The sequence below is a fragment of the Acomys russatus genome, chromosome 4 (assembly GCF_903995435.1).
Source record: "Acomys russatus chromosome 4, mAcoRus1.1, whole genome shotgun sequence".
In the NCBI taxonomy this organism is placed as follows: domain Eukaryota; kingdom Metazoa; phylum Chordata; class Mammalia; order Rodentia; family Muridae; genus Acomys; species Acomys russatus.
In genome coordinates this window covers 63340604-63366899 of record NC_067140.1, presented here as the reverse complement: position 1 = coordinate 63366899, position 26296 = coordinate 63340604, and the positions used below count along the sequence as shown (strand labels likewise).

The 26296-nt window shown below is 51.0% G+C and overlaps 2 protein-coding genes across 2 annotated transcripts; both read right to left on the bottom strand.

The window, feature by feature from the left end:
- Positions 1 to 61: 61 nt before the first annotated feature.
- Astl (astacin like metalloendopeptidase) lies at positions 62 to 15617 on the bottom strand. Its single transcript, XM_051144915.1, has 9 exons — positions 15563 to 15617; positions 14614 to 14739; positions 12587 to 12648; positions 10850 to 10943; positions 10382 to 10499; positions 9320 to 9501; positions 6694 to 6775; positions 6353 to 6498; positions 62 to 856 (listed from the first exon to the last, which is right to left on the bottom strand). Exons 1-9 carry the CDS (start codon positions 15615 to 15617, stop codon positions 420 to 422), a joined length of 1302 nt encoding a protein of 433 aa, XP_051000872.1. The 3' UTR covers positions 62 to 419.
- Positions 15618 to 20999: 5382 nt separating this feature from the next.
- Dusp2 (dual specificity phosphatase 2) lies at positions 21000 to 22914 on the bottom strand. Its single transcript, XM_051144574.1, has 3 exons — positions 22381 to 22914; positions 22166 to 22287; positions 21000 to 21783 (listed from the first exon to the last, which is right to left on the bottom strand). Exons 1-3 carry the CDS (start codon positions 22778 to 22780, stop codon positions 21235 to 21237), a joined length of 1071 nt encoding a protein of 356 aa, XP_051000531.1. The 5' UTR covers positions 22781 to 22914; the 3' UTR covers positions 21000 to 21234.
- Between the last annotated feature and the right edge of the window lie 3382 nt (positions 22915 to 26296).

The following is a 26296-nucleotide window of genomic DNA, read 5'->3' as shown; positions in this document are numbered from 1 at the left end:
AGGCATCATGGACAGGAGGACATTGAGGGTCCCAGACCCAGGGCTTCCCACTAAGGCCCAAGGCAGCACTTGAGTCTATGCTGGGAACCAGTCCTCAGCTATAGAACTCCCAGAGGCCTTCAGGGCTGGATCCTTGCTCTCGCCCACCACTCCCAGGATCCTGCCTCCATGTCCAGCATCATTCAGGGCTGGGGCTCAAGTCAAGAACAGACCGACCCTGGGGCCTCCCTATTCCTAGGAACTCTGCAGGGATGGGGGTATGGTGGGAAAGAGACCCTAAGGAGTGACCTGGGCCTCCAGGAGCGGCCAGTGCAGGGGACAGAATACAGGAGTGATTCCCAGAGGGACCAAGGACTAGATGACCTAGCTGCTCTGGGCAGACACACCCTCCCCCCACTTGGAGACAGAAGTGGATGGGTTCAGTCTCTGGACACCTCTCTAAAGTGACTTCCAGGTGTACAACCTCCTGGAAGCAGAGCTAGGCTCTCAAAGGCATCTAGGACAGGTGCTGGCTGGTCCCTGGCTTCTGGAAATGGAGCAGGAGGTACAGTGGGCACTTGGGCTAGCTGGAACTGCTCTAGAGAAATGCTATCTGCACCTGTTCCAGACCCTGACCTTGAAGCGGCAGCTCCGGTCTGAGGCAGTCCAGCCAAGGGTCCCACACTGAATGTGTTCTGAGCAGGTTGCTCCCATCCTTGCTGGCCGTCTACAAGCCTGGCAAGAACACCCTGGCCTCCTGTGCGGGAGCCACTGGGGGCAGAGCTTCTGGATTCTTCTGACAGTGCCTCCAGAAGTCTCTGTAGATGTGATATGGAGGCAGGAGTGCGGCTACTTCCGTCACTGTGGGCCTCAAACCCTGGAGCAGGAGACAGCAGAAGTTAGGCCTCAGAATCACAGACAGTATGTATAGCATGGCCGCAAGGATTCATGCTGGCCTTCGGCTTTACTTAGGGGGTTATGGAGCCAGAGTGCCAGAGGTCTCCATAGGCCATGAGGTCTCCGCTGAGGCACAGGCATTCCTATCACATATCACATACCAGTACAGCTGCTGGGTGTGTCTGTATCTCCGTACTGGAGAGCCTGAAGCAGGAGGATTGTCTCGAGGATAAATAGGAAAAACCAGGACAATGGAAGTATGTCTGTCACTCCCTCATTTGGCCCCTCGGGCCACCACTAAAAGCTGCTGCTGGCCCTCCCTACCCGCACCCCCCGGGGACCCAGTTGGGCTTCTGTTAGCCCAACTGACCAAGCAGGCTTCTCCTACCACGTCCTTCGTCGGGTCACTTGACACCCACCTCCCACGCCCACGTCTTGAACATGTTGTGGAAGAACCGTTCCTGTTCAAACCCAAGGGAGGACATCACAAGGTCCTGAGTGCTCTCTGGTCTGTGTCCTGCCAGGAGGATGAGGAAACTCTTAGCTTTCTCTCTGTTGCCACATCTAGACCACAACTTGACGCTGCTTTGTGGGTGACAGTTGAGTTTCATGACCCACGTTATCTGCTCCAGTGCGTCCCACTGCCGCCTCTTGGTCCCCTCTTCCCTGCTCACACACCATGACCTCACATACCTCCATCAGTGTACAGAGACCAATCCGTGCGGACTCCTTTAACCACTGACCCTCCTCCTGCCGGGTCCTGCCGCTCTCACAGCCCATGCCGTCTCGCTGAACTACATCAGCATCAGAAACCACAAGAGTCCACGCCTCCATTTCTAGCCATTCGCCTACAAGCAGTCCTCCACCGTCTTTGCTGCCCACCTCAGCTGCCATCATCACTGTGGACACATCTTCAGCCACCTTCTGTCGAAAGCCCCCGCCACACCCCGGTCCCCAGCACCACCCTATGTCCCTGCCATCTCCACTGCTCTCCCAGCAGCCTCACCTCACTGTGTGGAGCCGAGGCCACAGATCTGCACATGGACCCAGGTCCACTCCTGCTGTCTTCCTTCTCACGTCTAAGTACGTGTCTGACCCTCCAAGGGCCGACCAGACCCTCCCTCAAGTTCTGACTGGCCACCTTCCTTTCTCCTCCAGCACCCGCCCTTTGCCCCCTGCAACATCATTTCAACACCCAAACATGCCTATCTATCCACCACTGTGACAGCAGCCTTCCCTGGGACCAGTCCCTCCTAACTGGGTCCCAGTCTCTGCTCTTTGTAACAGTCAGAGCTCCAGACTGACCTGCAATCCTCTCACATCATCTCATCCTCTAACTTTAACAAAAGTTATGTAACATTCAAATACTAAAAGCAGGCATATGTACCCGGGGAAGTGGCATTAAGAATGGTACCTAAGCCAGGTGTGGTGGCGCACGCCTTTAATCCCAGCAATTGGGAGGCAGAGACAGGCAGATCTCCGTGAGTTCGAGGCCAACGTGGTCTACAAACTGAGTCCAGGACAGCCAGGGATACATAGTGAAACCCTGTCTTGAAAAACAAAACAAACGAACAAAAAGAATGATACTTAAGGGCTGGAGAGATGGCTCAGTGGTTAAGAGCACTGACTGCTCTTCCAGAGGACCCAGGTTCAATTCCCAGGTTCAGCTCACACACACACACACACACACACACACACACACACACACACACACACACTTACACACATACACACACACACACATATACACATGAACAGCAGAGGGTTGCTGTTCAAAGATTATCATCAAAGAAGCAAAAATCAAGTACATGGAGATTTCACTAAGAGTGTTTTTAAAAGTCTTGTAATTCATCAAGGAAAACCCAATCCAAGTGAAAATGAAGCAGAGGATCTGTGAAGACATCTATCTAAAACCAAAAGTTATACAGCTGGCTAGCCCTCTCAGAAAATGGCCAGATGTGGCTAGCCATTAAAGAAATGCAAATCAGAACGACAATAAATACTTCCGTACCCACTGAGCTGCTCATAACCAAAACCATAGACTATCAACCTCGGCAATTATGCAGGAAAAGTCAGTTAGCCACCTGCATAGCTAGTAGAGTTTTTAAGTGGATCGACTGCTCTGGAAGACAGCGGAGTATGGCGTTACCACGGGGCCCAGCAGGTTTACGCCTGGGGTAGACACTGACATAGTTTATTCACAGTGGCCCCAGAGTAGAAAGAACTCAAGATGGCCATCAAGTGGTGAATAACTAAGACGTGAATGTCATTTGGCAGAAAAAGGAATGACATGCCATTACAGGTGAACAGCAAAGGTCCTGCCGAGGGCGACAAGCCAGACACAAAAGGGACGTGGCTCCATTTATAGGAAACGTCTAGACAAGGTAAATCCATAGAGGCAGAAGGTAGATTAGTGATTAACTGGGGCTGCTGGGGAAAGAGGGTAAGGACTCGGGTGTGGATGACCTAGAAACAAAATCTGGGTCACAGGCACGCACAGCAGCTTCACCAGGTATCACACAGTCTTCCAAAAGGGGTGCAGCCCCCTATGGTCCTGCCAGTGGGATCCAAACATTACCCTTTGCCTCATACCCTGTAGAGGTATTTGATATTATCACTATCTGTGAGGTAGCAGGCTTCTGCTCGCGCGGGGAGAGTGAGTGGGGTAACTGCTTCTCACTTGATTTCTTCAGAGACGCCTATTAACCACTTCATGAGTTTTTCTATCTGGTATTTTGACTTTGTTTACAGCTTTTTATGAATTCAGAACACTACTAGATATGCCCAGAAGCATCTCTATAACTTGTGTTAATAGATTTACTTGCGGTGCCTCTTATTATGGCTAGTGCTGGACTTCTCAATCTTTCTGCTGTTAAAGTTATCCGTGAAGAAATTCTTTCCCATCCCTGTGTTATAAAGACATTTTGCTATGTTTCTTACTTAGCTTTATTTAAAGTTTCTCCATGCACACACAAGTCTTTTACACAGTATAGAATGTAATGGTGTGTGGTGGTTGATAACTAGTTGTCTCTGGACAGACCATCTAGTGCAGGGGTGTCTCAACCTTCCTAATGCTGTGACCATTTAATACAGTTCCTCCTGTTGTGGTCACTCACAAATATTATTTTCATTGCTACTTCATAACTGTAATTTTGATATTGTTGTGAATCATAATGCAAGTATCTCACATGTGATCCCTGTGAAAGGGTCGTTCAACCCCCAAAGCGGTTGAAAACCCACACCACAGGTTCCACTGAGCCTTCCTTTCTTTCATAATCAAGGTCCCCTTTTGGAGGATTCACATTGGATTTATTTATTTTTATTTTTGTTTTTTTGAGACAGGGCCTCACTATGTAGCTCTTGCTGTCCTAGAACTCCCTATGTACACCAGACTGGTCTCTAGCTCACAGAGATCTACCTGTCTCTGCCTCCCAAGTGCTGGGATTGTAGTAAAGGCCTGAGCCACACCTTTTCCACTAAGTTTCACATTTGAATAGGATCTACTTCAGAACTTTCCACTCTGCTCCCATAGACATGTATGTCTGCACCCATCCCAGGCATTTAAATAAAGCCCTGTATTCAGAAAGCAGACAGGTATTTATACACGTGTGTGCTTTCCACATATGTAAGGACATTTTGTAAACTCATAACTGGCCCGGGCAGCCTCTCCGCATCCCTTTTGTGCTGTTGGCTGGTTTTAAAGACAGGATCACTACGATGTAGCATAGGCTAACCTTGAATTAACTGATGTAGCCTAGGCTAACCTTAAATTAACATCCTCTTGCCTCAAAGTCCACACGGCTTAGATTGCAGGTCTGTGCTATCACACCAGGCCTCTCCACTACTTAGGAAAGTCTTAGCTCCTAGGTCTTTCATCTTTTCACATAAGCTGCACTACCAATATCAAAAGTTATTATGTTAGTGTTGATTTTTTTAACATTTATTTTGTTTTTAAATATATGGAGGGGGTAAGTACAGGTGAGAGCTTGTGCCTACTGGAGTCACAGGTGACAGTGAGCTGTCTAACATGAGTGCTGGGAACCAAACTCAGTAAGGCTTGCCCTTAACCACTGAGCTGTCTTTCCAGTCCCTTGAGTGTGAATTTTTTAAGATTTTGAACAGTCTTCCTTATCTGTAGGTAGAACATACAATTTTATATTCAAATGTTCCTGATACAGGTTGTCACTATGTCGGCCAGGCTGGCCTCAAACTTGTAACTGGTCCTCCTCCCTCAGCCTCCCAAGTGCTAGGATCACAGCTGCACATCACACATGGCATTTACTTGTTTTAGTTAATTAGCTAGCTAGTTAGTTAGTTAGTTTTTTGAGACAGGGTTCCTCTGTGTAATAGCCCTGGCTGTCCTGGAACTCTCTTTGTAGACCATGCTTGCCTTGAACTCACAGTGATCTGCTTGCTTCTGCCTCCCTAGTGCTGGGATTAAAGATGTGCATCACCACACCTGGCACATGGCAATTTTTTTAAATAAATGTTTTCCCCTATAGAATTTGGTTTTTTTCTTGGGGGGATTGCTTTTGTTTTGTTTTGTTTTTTAAGATTTATTTATTACACCAGCATGCCAGAAGAGGCCACCAGATCTCATTATAGATGGTTGTGAGCTACCGTGTAGTTGCTGGGAATTGAACTCAGGACCTTCGAAAGAACAGGCAGTGCTCTTAACCACTGAGCCATCACTCCAGCTCCCCCCTCCCCCATAGAGTTTTTACATAGCTTCTGTCTATTCTTTATGTGCTTGTTTTTATTAGCATTATAAGAAAATCTTTTTTAAAGTTATTTTTGAGGGTTTTCAGAAATATAATTCTAAGTTGAATATACTGATATTTTAAATTATCCTAGTCCTAGTGATTTGTTCATAGACACTGTTTCAGTATCGTAATCTATGATTGGTGACAGTTTTTGTTTCACTTTTGTTTTGGGGTTTTTGGGGGGGCAGGGTTTGTTTTTCAAGACAAGGTTTCTCTTTGTAGCCCTGGCTGTCCTGGAACTCACTTTGTAGACCAGGCTGGCCTAGAACTCAGAGATCCACCTGCCTCTGCCTCCCGAGTGCTGGGATTAAAAGGTGTGCAGCACCACTGCCAGGAAGTTTTCGCTTCCTTTCTAAACACCAGGAGTTTGTGATTTTTTCTTGCCTTGCTGCAGTGGCTAAGACCTTCATTTCAACACTGAATAGATGAAGGATAGTGGGGAAATTGCCTTTGTCCCAAGATATAATATTTTGCCAACTGAAAGTTGTTTCTACTCTAAGTTTTGGAAGACGTCCATAGTCTGAGTTATTTCTCTTTGCTAAGGGGTTTTAGCCTTTAATGGGTATTGACTTTTTTCAGTGTGTTTTCAAGTGCAATTGTGAGGTGTCATAGTGACCTGACTCACCTCTCCTGACCTCCTCGCCATCTCTTACATCTTCACCCTCACACATGAGCATCATTAGCTACATCAAGTCACTCACTCTGTCACTTACCTCTCCTGTGGGAGTCGGGGCCACAGTTATACAGCCGGCGGACCCGGGTGACATCTGAGGTGCTCAGGTTCCATCGCTGGCCAATGTGAACACTGGAAGTCCAGAGTGGTATGATGGTGGGCTGCCCACGCCAGCTGAAGGCAAACCTGGAACCCAGGGGTGGGGACTATGTCAAGATCACAGTAGTGGGGTGGCTAGGAGGGTAGTGCCAGGATGTGGGAGGGGGGCTGAGGGAGGGGGCGTCAGAGGGAGAGGGCCAAGGGAAGAGGGATGGGGGGTAAGAAAAAAGGGGGAAGGGGAAGAAAAGAGGGAGGGGCAGGGGAAGGGGGGAGGATGCTCACCTTCCATAATGCATCACTGACGAGTAGTCATAGGGTGCTAACATATTGCTACTCCGAGACTTGATGAAGTTGATTTCAAAGCCTTAAAGCACAGACACACACACACACACACCACACCTTTGTAGATATTTACTAGGAAGACGGGCAAGGAAGAGCAGGCAAGGGAGGGAAGTGGGGCGACTTCTGGGAACTCAGAAGCCATGTAAGTGGCAGAGTCTGACTCCCCTGCACACCTTTGCTACCCTACTCTGGAAGGAGTCCAGACCTACCCCAGGTGATGTGGAAGCAGGGGGCACCTTATGGACAGGCAGCCATGACCACCTACAAGCTCTCTCTAGCTCTTCCTCCTTCCCAATTCACTTTGCCTGATGCAAATCTTTGCAAACCCACAGCACCCACAAAGCTATGGCTGCTGTGCCCTAGGCACTGGTGCCACATTTACTCCTTGAGCTAGCTTCAGAGAAGTGCTGTCCTCTCCCATCCAGGATTGTGGTGTCCAACCCCTCAATAGCCAGATCACCTTCATCTTCCCAGCAGCAGCATTCCAGTCATCCTGGTTGGCCCGAATGCCCACTTCTCCCCTCCAGGCCAGCAAGGGAGGAAAGATTGCTGCCTTTGTTCCCCCAACCTCTCCTCCCATCCAGACCCAGCAGGTTGTGTCCACACTCTATTTTTCCCCAAAGTCACCAGCAGCCTCCTTACCTTAATAGGCAATATAGCCCTCTAACTCAAACACCAAGTACCTAGCTGGGTGTAGTGGTACACATTTGATCCCATCACTTGAAAGACAGAGGCAGGAGGGTCTCTGAGTTCAAGGCTAGCCTAGTCTGCATAGAGTTCCAGGACAGCCAGGGCTACATAGTGAGACCCTGTCTCAACAAAACAAAAAATATCAAGTATCTACATGTACCAGGCCCCGGGGCTCAATCCCCAGCAGCAGGGGATACTGTACCCACATATATTAAAGATACTAGTGAGTCCCCAGAACCACCTGCTTCTCTCAATTTCTCCCTCTTGATCCCCACAGAATTACTGTGATTAGGTTTATGCCCTGGCAGAGCTTATGCACATTAATGCAAATGTATTCTCACATTTTGATCTTTGAGTGAGCCATATTTCCCACACTAGGATAGCTGAGCCTCTGTTGACACTAGGGACGGAGCTCCAGTTAAAACTGAACAAGTGCTATACTTGGCTATGCCGCTAGCCCTAGGTAGACACTTTTGGAACCAATTTCATTGTTAGAACAGCTCTTGGATTAATTAGTGCCATTTTTTAACTCTAATTTATGCTTTTACTTTAATTAGTCCCCCTGTTATTTTTTAAACTTAAATGGACATGTTTAATTTATTTGTTCTCTTTGCTTTCACGGATATAAATATCAACAGCTCTACACTTTCCCTGAGCCTGCTCTTAACCTAGCTTGCCCTTAACCAGAGACCCGAGATTTTAAAATTGCGTTTTATGATTATTTACCTAAAAGAGTCTATGTAGCTTAGGCCTCACCCTTGGAATCCTCTACCTGAGCCTCCAGAGTACTGGGATTACATAGTTTTCTTTTCCTTTCCTTTCTTTGGAAAAACCCTGCAAGTCCTTCAACCTCCAGAACTAAAAGTATTTGACTATAGTTCCCAAAGGAGAGCAGTGTAGGGGTTCATTGGTTATTGGTGTCTGCTTTGTCATGATCAGGATGTTTGCACTGACCGATTTTTCAAATCTAAGTTTCTCCCAGCCTGCCATAGGATGAGTGCTTACAAGCAGCACCCCAAGAGCACTTGGAAAGATCATGCCCCCCCCCAGCCCCACCTCTCCAGGCCCATCCTTTTGTTATGTGTTGCCCAGTTACCTCAAAAGCATCTCTGGGGCAAGTTTCCCATTTTTCATGTAGCCACCCCCACCCCACCCCGGGGCAGCAGAGAACCCTTAGCAGTTCCCACCAGCAGGAGGCCTCTGATGCTTCCTGAACCCCCAAACACACTGTGGATCCTGCCCCTCCAAAACTGCCCTCCTGATCAAGAAAGTTGTCACTCTTACCCTTGAGCCCCAAGCCCCATATACAGGCTTACACTGCAATCTGATCCATGTACCACACCCAGCGCGCATGCTGCCCAAGGGCATCAGGGCTCCCCTCCTGTCAGCCTGGGCTCTGCCACTTCCAGGGTATTCTCTGAGCCACATACCCATTGATGCCCAGCTCATGCACCTCAGCCTTTCAGTGCTGCCCCTTGCCTGACCCTCTGGATTTCTGTCTTGGCTTAGAGCCACAGCCCCTGCCCCAGTAACATCTGTAATGTGGGCAACAGATGAAGTCTGGACTCAGTGATCAAGACTCACAGGACACTGCCAACCTCACATCCAGATGACTGACAGTGTCAGAAAGAAGTGACACGCAAAACAAATGGCTGATGGTCTTCCTTAGGTACAACTCTAGAGGCCCAGAGGAGCAGGCATGGAGGACCACTCTCAAATACCAGAGAGGCATGAATCCCACTTGCCTCACGAGAAAGGGACAGACAGTGGGGGGAGGGTATGAACTCTTCAGGGAGGGCGAGCAACTCCTCAACTCCAGCCCCTGCCCAAAGCCTCTGTCCCTCAGGGTCCCTAGCTTGGGCACTGGCTGACTTACCTGGGAGGATCTCGTTCCAGTTGACCCGGATGTAGCGGTCCCGATCTGCCCGTGAGTGCTCGTGCCAGAAGCCCAGCACGTGCATAAGCTCATGTAGGACAATGCCCCGGCCCTTCTGGAGACAAGTGGGTGCCAGGGACACCAGCTGCATCCCCCCACTGCGTCCCACACCAGAGAAGCACCTGAAAGACCATGAGAGTAAGCTAGCTTGGAGGTGAGCTAGCTGGGCATCAGCAGCAAGGCAGACAGGCACTTGCTGTGCTTGCTCTAGGGCCTGGGATGGACAAGTGAGATGGTCAGTCCCCATCCTGGACTCTAGTTCCAGACTTAGTCTCATCTCCCAGGTCCCTTAACTGCTTGGCCTTGGAAGAGGGTGTCACAGGGAGCCTCACTACCACCTGGGCTGCCAAAAGGTGGGACCTAACATTCACACTCAACGGAAGCAGGTCATTACTCAAGCAGACCTCTGTCATAAGCCTGAGCCACAGCTTCTGTCCACACCATGTCAGGCCCCAGGGAAGGTAGGATATAGGTATTACCACTACCCCTACCCTCAACGAGAAGGCAGAAGAGGCTAAATTAGGGGACTCACCTGGACTCAGTGGCACATGAGAGTCATACCACAAGCCCCCCACAGAAGGTGAGGGCTTTGTAGAGAAGGGTCCTGTGTCCAGTGACCATCCCTTACCCACCTTTGGCCCAGAAGGTTCAGGTCATGAATGAACCATTCAGGGTAGGCTGGGGTTAAACCCAAGAAAGCAGGGTCAGAAATAGGCTTAGATATCATTTGTGTACACAAAGGGATGAACAGAGTGTGAACACACTCACTACTCACACCACACACAACACACCACACACAACACACCACACACACAACTACCACGCACACCACGCACACCACGCACACCACGCACACACAGCACACAACACACAGCACACAACACCACACACACCACACACACACCACACCACACACACACCACACCACACCCACACCACACCACACACACACCACACCACACACACCACACACACACACACACACACGCCAAGAGCACTTACCCTGACATAGGAAGGATGGAAATGAAGTCTCTCTGGCCCCGGTAGGCAACAAACCGGATGCATGTGAACCGTTCAAACTCAGCAAAGGCCTCCATAATGACCTGGCGGCTGGGTTCATCTGGAAAGGACAGCATGGCTGACCCCCTGCAGAGGTCCCATAGCTCCTGGGGGTCTTTGGAAGTCCACATGGAGCTGAGACCAGGACACTGAGCTCCAAAACAGCGTTCAGAGAGGGCAACGGTGAAGAGGAAGCCTGGCCTGCAGAAAGGCCCTAGCTGTGTGACTATGTGGCCCAGAGAGGACCAGAGAGTTCCATCGGCTCTCCTCCAGAGTCTCAACACCCGCCTCCCTGCTGCAGCTCAGAATGCCCTGGACATAGGAGGCCTGCACAGGGCTGCAGTGCTGCACAGAGAAGGGGAGAGAAGCTCCCTGCAAGAGCCTGGCTGCATGCAGCTCTCTCTCACTCACCATACTTGCTGGAGAGCAGGAAGGGAATCTCCACCATGCCACCAACACCCTTGGGCCACCTATTGTTGGTCACCGACAACAACCGGAAGGGGCTCTGAGAAGAGAGGGCAAGCTCAGAGTTAAATGGGCGGGTTTCCTAACTCCCCAGGGCACCATACCTCAGACCACCAGAACTCTAAAGATGCGAGAGGCAAGACATGGAGGCCTTGGGAAGAGGAAACCATCACAAGGGGGCGGAAGCATGGGAAGTCAATGGGCCAGCTGTGAGAACTCAGAGAACGGAAGTCAGAACTCGATCTATTGATTAAAGTTGCTAAGGTTACTACCCTAGGAGGCCTGACTCAGAGAGACTCAGCCCCACCCAAGCAGCTCCATGGAACACGAGTCTGGCAAAGCTTTCCCTAACACAAGAATGGAAAGGTTGAGGGGCTGGAGGGATGGCTCAGTGGTTAAGAGCACTCTCTGCTCTTCAAAAGGTCCTGAGTTCAATTCCTGACAACCACATGGTGGCTCACATCTATACTGGGATCTGATGGCCTCTTCTGGTGTGCAGGTGTACATGCAGATAGAGCACTCATACATAACATAAATGGAAAAAATTCTTTTTTTTTTTTTTGGTTTTTCGAGACAGGGTTTCTCTATGTTATCTTGGTCATCCTGGATTCGCTTTGCAGGCCAGACTGGCCTCGAACTCACAATGATCTGCCTGCCTGCCTCTGCCTCCCAAGTGCTGGGATTAAAGATGTGCATCACAATGCCCAGCAAATGAATAAATCTTAAATGAAAGAAAGACAGACAGACAGACAGAAAGGGAAGGGCCCTACTCAGAATGTTTCTCTCCCAACTTTCACTAACCAGAACTCTAAAGTGTAGCCTTCATGGCTCCCAAAAGGCCTTGCAGCTCTGCCCATCAACTTTTGATTTGATTTAGCTCAAAGGGTTTCAAGCACCAGGCACATGTGTACAGATCTCGAATGGATAACGTAAACTCTCCTGCCTGTGGACTCAGTAGCCCGTCACCTCTGAACAAGCAGGGAGTCTTGCTTTCCACTGCTCACTGTCATATTCAGCAATGAGTATAACACTTCTAACGTCACTACCTCTCCTCAACAGTGTGTCCTCTCTGCAATAAAGTCACTTCAGTTCCATCAGCCTCCTCTCTCCTGACCCAACCCTCCATCCCTAGCAAAGATGGTCTCTCTGTGTTACTTTTTGTTCTGGCTTCCCTGGGGGTGGGGGTGGGGGTCTTGACAGCCGTCCAAGTGTCATGCATGAGTCAGTCGGGCTCATGTCTCTTTTTGGTTTGGTTTAGTTTTTCGAGACACGGTTTCTCTGTGCAGCCCTGGCTGTCCTGGAACTCAGTATGTAGATAGACCAGGATGATCTTGAACTCATATCCGCCTGCCTCTGCTTCCTAAGTGTTGGGATTAAAGGCTTGCACCACCACAGTCAGGCCCAGATTCATGTCTCTAGCCTTTGTGCTTTCTAAGCAGTCCCCCTGGACAGGGTGTCAAGTGGAGTCTGAGGGCTTGAATCCCCTCCTCCAGGGAGCCCTCCTTGGCTGACAAGGTTGTCATTTCAGCTGTCACCATTATCATATTCATGAGGACTTTGAAAATGGTACCTAACCAACCGTACAATGGACCCCAGCTGCCAAGCAAGCACTCATGACACCTAGAAGAGGGTTTTGAGGGTTCTCACGGCCTTGAGGCTGCCCACCCCCGTGTGCACACTCACCGGCCGGATGATATCCCCTTCTACCAGGAAGCTGCTTTCTGGCGTCTCCTCTGAGATGAGCCCTGAGAGGGAAGAGGAAAGGGTGTGTGTGAACTTGTGACTTCCAGAACACAGGCTGGCATGGACCCAGCAATGCCAGTGTCTATGCCTTCTACTTTGGGGCTAAACTTCTATGAGCACCAGAGGCCCCGGTGTGTGGCTTTGGTAACATCCAGCCACCCTGCTGAGTCCCAGCCTGGAAAGGCACGTGAGGTTTCTCAGCTTGCTTGCCATCCTTCCCCTGTCCAAACACAACCCATGGCTCCCTCAGCACCCATGATCCAGTGCTGACTCAATACCCTTTGCTGACAGGACACAGCCTCCTCTTCCACACAGGCCCACTCCAGCCTGAGCCACACTCCCCCAGAACATGTCCTCATCTCTCTTGCCTTACCCTGCTCCCTCCCACCCACCATCCAGTCCCTGTTGCCTGTTCTATTCTGAGCCCTTGAGGTAGCTAGGAACCATCTGAGCCCTTGAGGTAGCTAGGAACCAAAATTGCAAGTCACAGCCACAGAAGGAAGTTGAGAAGGGTGAACACTTCTTGTCTCATGTTTACTTGGGCTTCTCATCTTCCTGTCAGGGAACCTTCTGGAGCAGAGTTCTGGGAAGAGAACTCTCAAGAGGATCCCTGAGGCATCGAGGGGAGCCACAGAAAGCTTGAGAGGAGCTCAGAGGTGCCGGTTCATGTCATCAGTCATCAGGCCTTCAGACTACAGATGGTGACACAGAATAGCCCCACCCCTTCGTGAGTCCTCTTCGGGTAAGAGGACATCAGATTATCTGATGAAAACCGGGTGTGGTGGCGCATGCCTTTAATCCCAGCACTTGAGAGGCAGAGGCAGGCAGATCGCTGTGAGTTCGAGGCCAGCCTGGTCTACAAAGTGAGTCCAGGACAGCCAAGGCTAACACAGAGAGCCCTGTCTCGAAAAAAAACAAAAGAAAACAAAACAAAAAAAGATTGATGAACGCTGCATCCTTAGATCTACAAGCCACGCTCCTGAACCTGGGACAGCTGTGTGGCATTAACAGCCATTGGTCATCATCCACAGCAGCCGGGGATAGCAATGTTTCCTAACAAGACATCGGATAGGCAGGGGCAGCTGTTAGCAACTACTGTGAGTCCCAGGGTGGTGGAGTCTTCTCTGTGGCATTGAAAGTGAATGCCAGGGAAGACTCTGGGTCTGGCCCCCTCCAGAGGACAACAACTAAGTAAGGACCAACCGGTGCCCATCTGAGCTTCTAACCAGCTCACAAAGAAAGAAGGGAGCAGAGGCCACCATCCACCGAAAGGTTCCCCCAACATTTCAGCCCGTGATGGTGCCAATATCTGAATTCACCTTCATTGCCACCGACTTTAGCCCATTGTGCCTGTGTTCCTCATGTCTGAGATTCCAAGACAGGGAGGCCTTGAGCCACAGGCTTCTTTGTTCCTTAACACCCCACCCCGCAACCGACTAGGTCACACTCGTACACTGTTCCTCAAAGAGGGACTGACCTGTTCTCAAATATCTACTGATGAGTTTGCTCAACTCCCAGGCTGAGAGCGCGCCAGTGCTTTCCTGTCAGGCAGTCAGGCTGGTTTTTAAGAGACTTATAATAGCTCATATAAAAATAATAATTCAAGCCAGGTGTGGTGGCGCATGCCTTTAATCCCAGCATTCGGGAGGCAGGAGCTGGTGGATCTCTGTGAGTTCAAAGCCAGCCTGATCTACAAAGCGAGTCCAGGACAGCCAAGGCTACACAGAGAAACCTTGTCTCAAAAAATCAAAACTATAAAAGATAAATAAATAATTCACTAGTGAAAGATACAGAAAAACAGATTTCAGCATTTCCTCATGAAACTTAGACATACTTAGAAGTTCCTTCATATGTGGGGACGTTTCCTCTCAATTGTTTCTGCATGTCCACATTCGGCGTGAATTTGTTTTTTGTTTTTGTTTTTTGGTTTGGTTTTTTTTTTTTAAAGTATAACCCAGTGGTCTCACCTTGGTTAATTGCGGGGATGTCCTTGTCCTGAGATACCCGGCTTTCCTCAGGAGTGAAGTTTTCTGGGACGCTGGTACTGCAGACTCCGGAACATCTGGGTGATGAGGGTACTCCTAGGATCAAACCTGGCCCAGGCAGACAAGTGTAGACACATAGTTGCCCCTGGGGCTCCATTGAAGAGATAGAACAATAGGACATGGGGAAACTGAGGGATTTGGGCAGCAAATGCCAGCCCCTCCAGGAGAGGCTTCCCAACATACATCCCTGAAGCCTGCCTGCCTATCCCACTCAGGCATACCTAGTGACAAGGTCTAGATGCCTTCAGTGAAGGCGGTCCCTTTTAAAAAGGCCTTGGCTTAGGGATGGAGAGATGGCTTAGTGGTTAAGAGCACTGGTTGTTCTTCCAGGGGTCCTGAGTTCAATTCCCCTCAACCACAACCATCTACAATGAAATCTGGTGCCCTCTTCTGGCCTGCAGGTGTTACATACAGGCAGAACACTGTATACTAAATTAAAAAACAATTTTTTTTTTTTTTTAATGTCTTGGCTCAAAAAAGGTTAGAGCAGCCCACATGAGGCAGAAAAGAGGCATTGTGGACTTTAAATCTTGAAGTGACACCAGATTCAGGGCTAGCCTCAGACTCTTCTCTTCAACTTTTTCCCAACCCAGGCTTAGCCTGAGTGACTGCTGCCCCAGCCAGGCTAGAACAGAGCCTCTACCATAAAACAAGTAGGTATGCAGTAAGACACTAGACAATTTGCTGTTACGTGGGCCCTCTCTGCTCCTACAGATATCAGGAGGCCTCCTCCTTGGTCCCTAGGAGTTCACTTCTAAACACACCCCTGAAAGCCTTCATCTGCAACTATAAAATTCAGTAAAGATTATTTTAAGGCACAGCCACAGTCCCTCCCCTCTTTCTAATGCCCCAGAGGCTGGAGTCAGCTTACCTGGCAAGGAGAGCAGAGCTAGCATCGAAGGCCACAGGCCTCCCACACTCCCCATGGTGGGTCCTCACGAAACTCTCAGCAAGCTACGCACAGAACTGTGGTGGGGAAGGGCATCCTAAGAGCAGGTGCTTTACCACCCGCCCCCTTTAATAGGGGCTTTTCCAGCCCACACCTGCAGCCTCCCAACCAGTTCCACCTGCAGTTTCTCCCAACAGCTACCACCTGAAGACCTGCCCACTCCTACCTGAAGACCCTCCCCAGCAGGCCTGGGCCTTCTGGACCATAGGCCCACCTACCTCGGCTGAAGTGGGTAAAAAGTGGGCAAGAGACACAAAACAAACCCTTGGGACACCACTTGGCAGTGTAGCTTCCTTGATATCCCCTCCTGCCACCAGAGGGCAGAGAAGCATCGTAGCAAGGTTCCCAGCATTTGAAGGGACCACTTTTCCTGCCCCACCCCTACCAGAGGACTCAGACACAGAAAAGCTGTTTGAGAGCTCAAGGCACGCCCCCCCCCCACCCCAGGCACCTAATTATGGAATAAGCTCCTCTCTCTCTCTCTCTCTCTCTCTCTCTCCTCTCTCTCTCTCCTCTCTCTCTCTCTCTCTCTCTCTCTCTCTCTCTCTCTCTCTCTCTCTCTCTCTTTCTCTCTCTCTCTCTCCCTCCCTCCCTCTCTCCCTCTCCATCCCCCCCCCCCCCGCAGGCATCATCAGGATGCAGAGACACCTCCCAAGGCAGAGGAGACACACTCAGACTCACAGGCTTGTGGTCCTTCCAATATCTGCTGGCATGATCAGCCAGGGCCCTTCCCATTTCACTCATTCAAAATGCAAAGCTCCTCAACTCTCTTTCTATTCCTTATACCCAGAGATCCCACTTGGATTGACAGCCTGGACCACACCAACAAGTCCATCCCATGTCCAAGGAAGCACAGCTAAAGCCAAGGGCACTGGTTGTTGTTGACCACAAGGGCCTGTTAGCATTTTTCCAGAAATGGAGATGCCACTGATGTCTGCGCAGAGTGAGGACTGGTTTCAATGCATCCAATGGAGATGCTACTTAGTTTGATTGAAAGAATCTTTCACAGTCGGCTGTGGCAGAGCACACCTTTGATCCCAGCATTTGGGAGGCAGAGGCAGGTGGGTCGCTGTGAGTTCAAGGCCAGCCTGGTCTACAAAGTGAGTACAGAGAAACTCTGTCTCGAAAAAAAAAAAAAAAATCTCACAATGCATATATATGTCAAAAGTTTACCACATACAACCCTAAACATTCAGTATTTTTTGCCATAAGAGAGAAAGCACGAGTTGTCCTGGTGGCTCACACCTATGATCCCATATGAGCCATCAAGAGGTTGAAACTAACCCAGGCTTGACCTTTCTTGCACAAGTAACTTCAGTTGCCACAAGTTTGAGTGCCACAGCCATGTCATGTCCAGAAGACAGCATTTCACAGAATTTCACATAGTGAAGGTCTGTCTCAAAAATATATATATAAAACAACGGCCTAGTTAAATGTGCTTAGTAAAATCATCATCATCACACTGGTGGAAAATCTCACACCTGATCAAAAAAATACAGTTTTTCCCTCGAACAGGAATGTTATAAACTAAGTTGGAGTACTTAGGAGGCAGAGGCAGGAGGATCTCTGTGATTTGGAGGCCAGCCTGGTCTACAGATCAAGTTCTAGGACAGCCAAGGCTACATAGAGAAACACTATCTTTCTTTTTTTTTTTAAGATTTATTAATTACTTTATTTATTTATATATTATGCATACAGTGTTCTGTCTGCATGTGTGCCTGTCCGCCATAAGAGGGCCCCAGATCTCATTATAGATGGTTGTGAGCCGCCATGTGGTTGCTGGGAATTGAACTTAGGACCTCTGGAAGAACAGCCAGTGCTCTTAACCTCTGAGCCATCTCCCCAGCCCAAGAAACCCTATATTGAGAAACAAAACAAAACAAACAAACAAAAAAGTGACTGTGAGTGTTCATCCTTAAATGGCACTTCTACATCACCCTGTCCCCTCCAAGGCAGAGAGAATGGCTCATCTCAGACGAAGAGGCAGAAAGAGTGTAAGAGCCAGCAGACGGGGAGGAGAGTTGTGAAATGCTGTCTTCTGGACATGACGTGTGCCTGTTGCACTCAAACTTGTAGCAACTGAGGTTACTTGTGCAAGAGCAAGGCAGTCAAAATCCCTGCATGAGGCCTCACTCTAAGCAGCCATTGGCAATTGATGGTTGTTAGTCATTTTTATTTGGAGGTATGCCCACGCGCTACTGGATGACCCTACATGCATGAGTATTTGGGAAGCACTAATTGGACTTAGTGGGTTATGAAATAGGAAGAGGACATGAAGGTAGGAGAGAGATGTGTTGGGGGAGGGAGGGGTGAATATGATCAAAACATATTGTATACATGCCTGCATAAAATGCTCAAAGAATAAAAAGTATATATTTTTCTATCTTTTTCTTTTCTTTTCTTTTAAATTTTTATTTATTTATTTATTTATTTTGAGACAGGGTTTCTCTGTGTAGCTTTGCCTGTCCTGAACACTTTGCTGACCATGCTGGCCTCGAACTCACAGCAATCCACCTGCCTCTGCCTCCCGAGTGCTGGGATCAAAGGCATGTGCCACCACCACCCAGCTAAAAAGTATATATTTTTGGAGCTGGAGAGATGGCTCAGAGGTTAAGAGCACTGGCTGCTCTTCCAGGTCCTGAGTTCAAGCCTCAGCAACCACATGGTGGCTCACAACCATCTATAATGAAATCTGGTGCCCTCTTCTGGCGTGCAGGCATACATGCGGACAAAACATTTTTACACAAAAAAGTAAATAAATCATTTTTTAAGTATGTATTTTTCAAAGGAGACGACTGTTGAATGGCTCCACTCACTGAGGTCCCCAGAGTCACCAATACAGGAGAAGGCAGAGGCCACCTGGAGGACAATTTGGGAATTAGTGTCAACATATAACGTGTTCCCATTTTTTCAAAATGTTAAGTACTAGAGACAATTAATTACTATGACTTTTATCTAATACTATTGAACACTTAGAATGGCAAAGATGGTCATGTTTGTCACTTTTTTCACAATTAAATTTGAAGGAGAGAATATAAAATATCATTTGTGGTGGCACTCGCCTTTAACCGCAGCACTTGGGAGGCAGAGGCAGGAGAATCTCTTGAGAGCTTGAGGCCAGCCTGGTCAACATATCCAGTTCCAGGCAAGCTAAGGCCACATAGCAAGACTGTTTCAAAAAAATAAACAAATAAATTCCAGCACTTAGAGTGGTAGAGGCAGGCGGATTTCTGTGAGTTCAAAGCCAGCCTAGTCTACAAAGTGAGCACAAGGTTACACAGAGGGGGAAAAAAGAAAAAAAGGAAGAAAAAGAAAGGCCATTTTTTAGGAGGGTAAGATGTCAGAAGCACAGAAGGTTAAGGAATGAGATGAAATGGGACAGCCAGCAACCAGTCATACTATATATGAAATGGCAATGACTCTGGGGCCTGGGTGTCCCTTACTCACCCTGAGGTGAACATCAAGTTCACAGGTAGGTCCCAATAGAAACTGGTATAGCTGCAGCCCCATGGCCTGAGGCAAGCAGTCAGGCACCACAGCAATAAACAAATATGTGATAGAGACGTGGGGGAAGATAGATAAACAGATCGGTGCATGCGCTATGGTGAAGGCGAACTGAAGATGTGATGGCAGTGACAAGTGAGAGGGGGGGCTGGTAGACATGCTGCCATTGCCCAGTAGGGTCGGCAGGATGGTGTACAACAGCCTGGAGCTTATGCAGAGGCAGACTTAGCTCCCAGAACCTTCTGTGAACATCCCCTTCCCCCCCCACACACACACAACCCCCTTCCCCCCTCCCTACCCACCCTTCCCTCCCACCCTCCCCCTGCCCTCCCTCCCCCTTGCCCTTCCCCCACCCTTCTCCCTTCCCCTCCCCCACCCTCCCTCCCACCCTTCCCCTCCCCCCACCCTTCTATCCTTCCCCTCCCCCCAATCTCTACCAACCCCCAGCCTCCCCCAGCTCTGAGCAACAACAGAAGCCCTCAAAGAAAGGTTCACTTTGTGGATTAGACATCCTCAAAGGATCACCGTGAGGACCACCGGAGACCATGTTAGTGTCTGCAGTCCATGCTGCCACCCCAGGATGCAATGATGCCTGAGATCAGTGTACGCAGTATGCCTATGCAGTCTGCACCACTGACCAATGACTAGGTGATGTCCGCTTTGCTGGGGGGGGGTGGGGGTGGAGCACCCTGATATGAGTGGGAGTGGCAGGCTGAGGTCCATGGCCTGTGCAGCTGCTGAGGGCCAAGAGTAGGTCAATGGCCCTGATATGGCTGGCCATGTTGATGTCTATGGGCAAGGGAGAGCTGGTTCCAATCCTCTGATCCTCGACAGCTTCTGGTATGGATGCAGGAGGAGAAAACTCATCCTCCCTGTGGGGGCTGGCCACTAGGAATTTGACCATGCTCCAGTGAGTATATGGACAACACATAATGGACTTGCTTTTTCTTTTGGGAGGGGGCATCCAGGAAGAGGAGCAGACATGGGCAAACTGGGAGGTGAGTGCAGTCGGGGTGCTTCATGAGAGATTCCCAAATAATCAATTAAAAAAGAAAGAAACTGGTAAGAGTCCTGGAGGAAGACCAAGAACAACCCTAGCTCTTGGTTGCCTTACCGCAAGGCAGGGAGAATGGGCCGTAGGGACAGGTTGTGTCCCCTTCACTCAATCCCAGGGAGCCAGTGCCCTCTGACCTGAATGCCCTCAGCCAACATACATTGGGAAAATGTGGTTCCTAAGGATGTGGGGTCGGATCAGGGAGGCTCTGAGCTGCTTTGAGACCTAGTCTGGAGTTTGCCTCCCCACACTCTCCCAGTTCAACCACAGGCTAGGACCCGCGTGGGAGAGCCCCCAGGCCAGGTTGCTAAAGACCACTCAGTTGCTCAGGCATGGACTTGAGACCAGACACATGTGGTACTGTTTTTTTTTGTTTTTGTTTTTTTTAAACAAAACACTGTTTTTATTGACACATCCTCAATGTTCTCTATAAATATAAAGTGCTGTTTCCAACGGCCCCCTCGCTGGCCCACAGGGCTTGGAGGAAGTCAGGGAGGGGGTGTCAAAGGTCAGTTGAACACAAGTAACTTGTCAGCACCAATTACGGCAAGATGCACACATACTTACACACAAAAGCAGTCTGTTGGTAACATGATACATGCATCACCCCCTGGCTCCCTTGGGAGCATAAGGTTAGAGCTTTGGGTCAAGGGGTGCACACCCCTAGACATGGTTCCTGCTTGTCACAGCTTGTTTCTTGAACCCTTGGGCTACCAAAGGCTTGAACATACATAGTGGGACTGCAATACATAGCTTTAGAGTCCAATTAATTTCTGCTAGAGTCGGGGGGGGGGGCAGGGGGAGGCGGGGAAGGGAGAGCAAATATCCTATCTGCCCCATCCCTTAATAAGGGCCAGCCCTTAAACCCCACCCCTCAGAAGAGCACCATATCAGAAAAGCCATCATTCTGGCTTTCCAGCACCCCAACTTGAGGACAAGGTGAGAGATGAGCTAGGCCAGAGAGGAGCCCAGCCAAGAGTCCCAGTAGCTTCCCCCAGGAGTCCACGAGAGCCAGTGCCATGGGGTGGGGTTAGCCTCAGTGGCACAGCACCTGGGTCTCAAGCTGCAGCAGCTGCCCCATGAAACCAAAGTTGGGGGAGATGACTCCCCGTCGCTGCTTAACAAAGTCAAAGGCCTCCTCCAGCCGTACTCGGTGGCTCTGAATCAGGTATGCCAGGCAGATGGTGGCTGAGCGAGAGATGCCAGCTTGGCAGTGCACCAGCACCCGGCCCCCACTGTTCTTGACAGAGTCTGAAAAGGAAGTGGGGAGGGAGGAGTCAGACAGGATGATGGACAGAGGAAACAGCTGCCCCTCTACCTTCTCCCCGACAGTAGCCACACATCCCTGGGCTGAGGCTCCCTTACCAATGAAGTCAATAGCCTCCTGGAACCAGGCACTAATTTCCACCATCTGGTTATCTTCTACTGGGATGCTCTTGTAATGGAAAAGACCCTCAAAATGGTTGGGGCAGCTGGCCGAGACATTGAGAACTGCTGTGATACTGCAGGCCTGCAGGCCCTGAAGGTCTGAGGAGTGGCTGCAGCTACCCAAGTACAGGTAGGGTAAAATTTCCACAGGACCACCCTGGAGGAAGAAAGGGACAGTGTTAAGACCTCAGCCTAGACCTGGAGGGCTTGAGCCTTGAATGGGGCAGAGACATTATGGGTTGCCTAGAAACAAGAGGGCTCTAGGCCAGTCTTTTTGACCAAGATAGAACTTGAAGTCTCGACAACACAAGGGGACATATCTTCGGACACCGTGTGCCAGGCATGCCTTAAAGTCTGTATGAGGATATACACATTCACACCATGTGCAGGGGACACACGCACACACACACACACACACACACGCGCGCGCGCGCACGGGAATAAGTACTTGAACACACCCTTGGCTTTCCCCAGAGACATCCCTCTAGCGTGGACAGTGGGTCTAGACAGAAAGACAAAGAATTTTGACATCAACTCACCTGGTCATAGATGGGAGCCTTAGAGTCAGAGCTGTTATTTTCGGTCCCAGCAGGAGGCAGTGCCTGGGCAGGGGCTTCAGAGCACAGATCAGGGCAGCATGCCTGGAAGTTTTCGAAGCCGCCTGTGGGGAACGCAAGAAAGGAAAGCTACGATTAGCCAAGAGGCCGGGCGCCGGCGCGGGGCGCGGGGCAGGTGGCGCAGGGCTCGGGCTCACCTCGTAGGAAGCACACGGCTGTGGATCCCGCGCACACCTCATGCAGAAGTGCGGCTAGCAGCAGGTGAGCGGGGCCGTCCGGCTGGAGCTCGGCTACAGACGCGCTGCTTTCGTCCAGCACCACTGCGCGAGCCAGCTCCCCGCGGCTCAGGCGCGCCCGCAGTGCGCGGTCCGGCAGCAGGCAGGCGAGGGCGGCGGCGGGTGTGCCGCGCGCACGGCGCCGCAGCAGCGCGTTCCAAGGCACAGGTCGTGCGGCGCGCACGTGGCTCCGGCAGAAGGCCAGGAACGGGCGGCAGTCAAGCAGCAGCGTGCGCTCGGCCTCCCGCGGCTCCCGCAGCAGCGTGCCCAGAGCCTCGCACTCCAGCTCGCGCGCTGCCTCCAGCCTCATGGCGATCGGCATCGTAAAGCGTCCTGCTCCCTGCGGTCCTCTGGTTCGACTCGCCCTTCCTCCGCTCCGGCGACGGCGCGGGGACTGTGTGGCTAGAGCTGTCGACTCTAGGAGCGCTTTGTCGCTCCCGGCCTTAAGTACTCCGAGGGCCGGCCCCTCGGGTCCCCATACAAGGGTAGAGCAGGAAGGCGCCAGCGCCCGCCCCCGCGGCTTCACGTGGGGTGCTGGCTGGGCAGCCCCTGGGGCTCATGGGGAGGGGATGCGGCGGGGTGGGGGCGGGGGCGAGGGCGAGGCGGGGGGCGGGGGCGGGCGTGCACCTTGGAGGAGGGACACACAGAGGGGAATAAACTGCGGACTAGACTGTGACAAGTGTTAGCCTGGAGTCGAAAGGCCCCACCCACGTCTCCCCAGTTTATACTATGCCTGAGCGCTCCCCACTCTTTGCCTGGCTCCAGGCCGGTAAGTGAGATGGAACTCAACTTCTCAGCTGCACGGGGAAGTTACTGGGGCCTTAAGCTTCCTCACTTCCCCCATTCTCTCCCAGGGGTTTCATTCTAGGAATTTTGATAACAAACATGGACAAATTACCTGTTGCTACCGACGACGATGATCCACCTGAAGAATAGATACTACTGGTCTCGTTTTAGAAAACTGAGGGAAATGTCTGTCCCCTTCTGTCAGGGTTTCACCACCAGCAGGAGTAGTCCCTTGAAGCCAAAGGCCTGAATCTGGGGGGCTTTAGGGGAGAAGGGGAGCAGAGGCCTGTGATGAGTTTCCATTTATGGCTGCGGCAGTTTTTTTCCCCCAGGGGCCCAGGGAAACCCCCAGGGGGCCCAAAAAGAAGTACTTCCCGTGTCCCAGACTAGGGCTGAAGGGGAACTCTGCTGACGATGCTGGGTTCACCGGGGCCTCACCAGATCTGACGGGAATTTCAGGGGAAGAAGGAGAACCAACCACTCACAGAACCTGCCCTCTTCCAACTCCTTGGAGCTGCAAACCCTCCTGGGACAGGCCCGGGCCCCACACCTTCCACCCTTCCCCAGTCTAGTGCCAGCCCCCCTCCTCCCGTATGTGGTGAGGCACCAGGTGTGCGTGGGCTCCCGGGGACACTCCTGAGTTGGGGGACAAGAAATGCTGGTAGGTGGCTGAACTCTCGTCTAAAGAAGACATGGTGGGTGGGGACAGTGTCCAAAACCCAACCTCCCAAATCGTCCTTCCCCTGAGCCAGTCCTGTACCCCTTTAGTTAAGACCCTTCCGGCTTCTTGGCAGACCCTATGTCCCCACTGTCGTAGACGCCTACAGCTAGGACCTATGTGGACCCTCAGCATACGGTATGCTATATAGGTGCTGGAGCAGGGTAGTATGCCTTTCCTTTTTTGTTTGGGGAGCTTGGGACTTGTGGACGATACAGAATGCAAGGGAGAAGCTACACGGACTCCTGGGCCGGGCCATCAGGGACACCATCAGGCATTGGTTCCAGGGCTAGACTGGTCCCTTCACAGCAAGCCCGTCTGGAGGCTGATACAGCAGAACTGGCAGCCCAGCCAGGGAGTCTGGGCCGTAGATCCCGGAAGCTGATAGCCGCTCTTATCCTTGGCATCGGCCTCATGGATGACTTAATGGCTGATTCTGGGGACAAATTACAGAGCGTGAAGGGGGACCAACCTGTCTAGTCTTGCTGACCAGAGTCACCTGCCATGCCTGGAGCATCTGCCTTCCAGCTGTGGAGAGAAGGGAGGGAGGCACTGCCAGCTGAGGTCCCTGCAACAGGAATGAAATCAGCTTAGCTTTGTGGAGAATTCCAGGCCCCTGACTCCAATGCTGGACTGAGCCACTGGCCCTCCTTACAGGGTGAGAGTGTGTGTTGCTGAAAGTTTATTGGGTGCCTCGGTCCTTGCATCTGAGCCAATGTGGGTCTGTCACATAAATCCCAGAGCCCACCTCCTTGGAGTGGTCCCCTTTTCAGCTCTGACACACACACACAGATGAACCCCCAGGAGGCCAAATGTAACCATAAAACAGCGGTTTGCCTTTGTCTTCTGCTGGATTCCCAGACCAGGGGGAAGCCCCACCTTCAATACGTGGGTGAAAGTCCAAGGCTAGGGCAGAAGAGCCCACATCCCTCCCTGTTTTGACTAAAGGTCCCCCATGCTGCCACCAATGAGTCATCTGTGGGATGTCTGCAAACCCCTTCCCACCTCCTCAGGACCCTGTTCTCTGGAGCCATTCGCTGGGAGCCTGCCAAGAGGAGGCAGGACTCTGGACGTAATGGTGGCATAGCATGAGGCCACCCAGCCAGGCTGGCTGCCAGTGAGTCATCACTACACAGTAAGTGACCACACAGAGGTTGGTTTCTTTTTAAGGCTTTTCGTGGCCTGGCTCTTACAGAACCCACCTAACAAGTGAGTTTGGTGCTCACTGGATTTATTTATTTATTTTTCTTTCTTCAATTAAAACCGTGTGGGACGCAACTGGAACCAACAATGATTCTCTGTGTTATTCTTTCCTGTAACCATTTATTTGGATGGCTGCTTAGACGTCACTGGCCTTCTGCCTTGGGGATTCCAGTTTGTCCACCCAGCCTGTTTGCAGCATGGATTTCCCTGCCACGATCAGACGCTCCAGGCTCTACCCTGATGCCCTTTCTTTTCCTCCTCCTCCCAAGCCTAGCCTCAAGCAGATGGCCCAGGGAAGAAAGGAGGTGTGAGTAGCTGGGCTGAGGAGGCCTGAGACAGGGTGGTTATGAAGGTGAGAGTGACCTTAGTGATGAGTGACAGGCCACCCCCAGCCCTGCCTGAAGAATGAGTCAGGAGTGACGTCAGCTTTCCTGTGCCAGGCCTCCCACCCGGATGCTATGCTTACAGCCACCCCCACAGGCTCCTGCTCAGCAAAGACATCCCCCACCCCCCCCCCCCCAACCAAGTCCTGAGCTCAGCTGCCCTCACAGCCTGGCCAGCACTATGGGGGAGGAGGTAGAGAGGGTCACACAGCCATTCAGTCTCCTGCTAGGGAAGGTACAGCAGGAAGCTCCAAAGATCATGCTGGTCAGGAGTAGATGGGCACGTGGTAGAAGGGGCTGGCATGCGCCACATGTCTGATAGGCGAGTTTAACGGGAGCAGAAGGGACATAGGCAGCTCCCCTGAACCCAACCTCATGCTGGATGTGGGCGAGAGGGGCCTGCCACCTGAGCTTTGGGTCCCTGTTATGCCCAGGTGGCCGCGCTGATGTGCAGAGGGAACACATCCCTGAAGCACAGGGCACTGAAGAACTCCGAAAGCGCACAGTGAGAACGTTCCGCCCCCCCCTTTTTTTCCCCCCTTTTCAAATTCCTTTCAAGGAGCTGAGTCTGTCTACTTATGGCTGGCTGGCGTCGAGCAGCTTCTGTGTGACCTCTCCTCTCTCTCCTCCTCACTGAAGGCTCTGGTCCTCCATTCCTTTCTTCAGTCACTTGCTGACTCACTAGCACTCTCAGTCCTGAGAATGATGTGCTGGGTCCTGCTTTGGGGAGCGGGGATCCAGCAGTAAA

Coding starts and splice junctions, on each gene's coding strand:
- Astl (XM_051144915.1), bottom strand. CDS start 15,617: ATGGGGAGTGTGGGAGGCCTGTGGCCTTCGATGCTAGCTCTGCTCTCC. Junction 9,502..10,381: donor TCCATCCTTCCTATGTCAGG/GTAAGTGCTCTT, acceptor ATGGTCTTTCAG/GTGCTTCTCTGGTGTGGGAC. Junction 6,776..9,319: donor CTGGAACGAGATCCTCCCAG/GTAAGTCAGCCA, acceptor CTGTGCTTTAAG/GCTTTGAAATCAACTTCATC.
- Dusp2 (XM_051144574.1), bottom strand. CDS start 22,780: ATGCCGATCGCCATGAGGCTGGAGGCAGCGCGCGAGCTGGAGTGCGAG. Junction 22,288..22,380: donor AGCCGTGTGCTTCCTACGAG/GTGAGCCCGAGC, acceptor CGTTCCCCACAG/GCGGCTTCGAAAACTTCCAG. Junction 21,784..22,165: donor AGGCTCCCATCTATGACCAG/GTGAGTTGATGT, acceptor TTCTTCCTCCAG/GGTGGTCCTGTGGAAATTTT.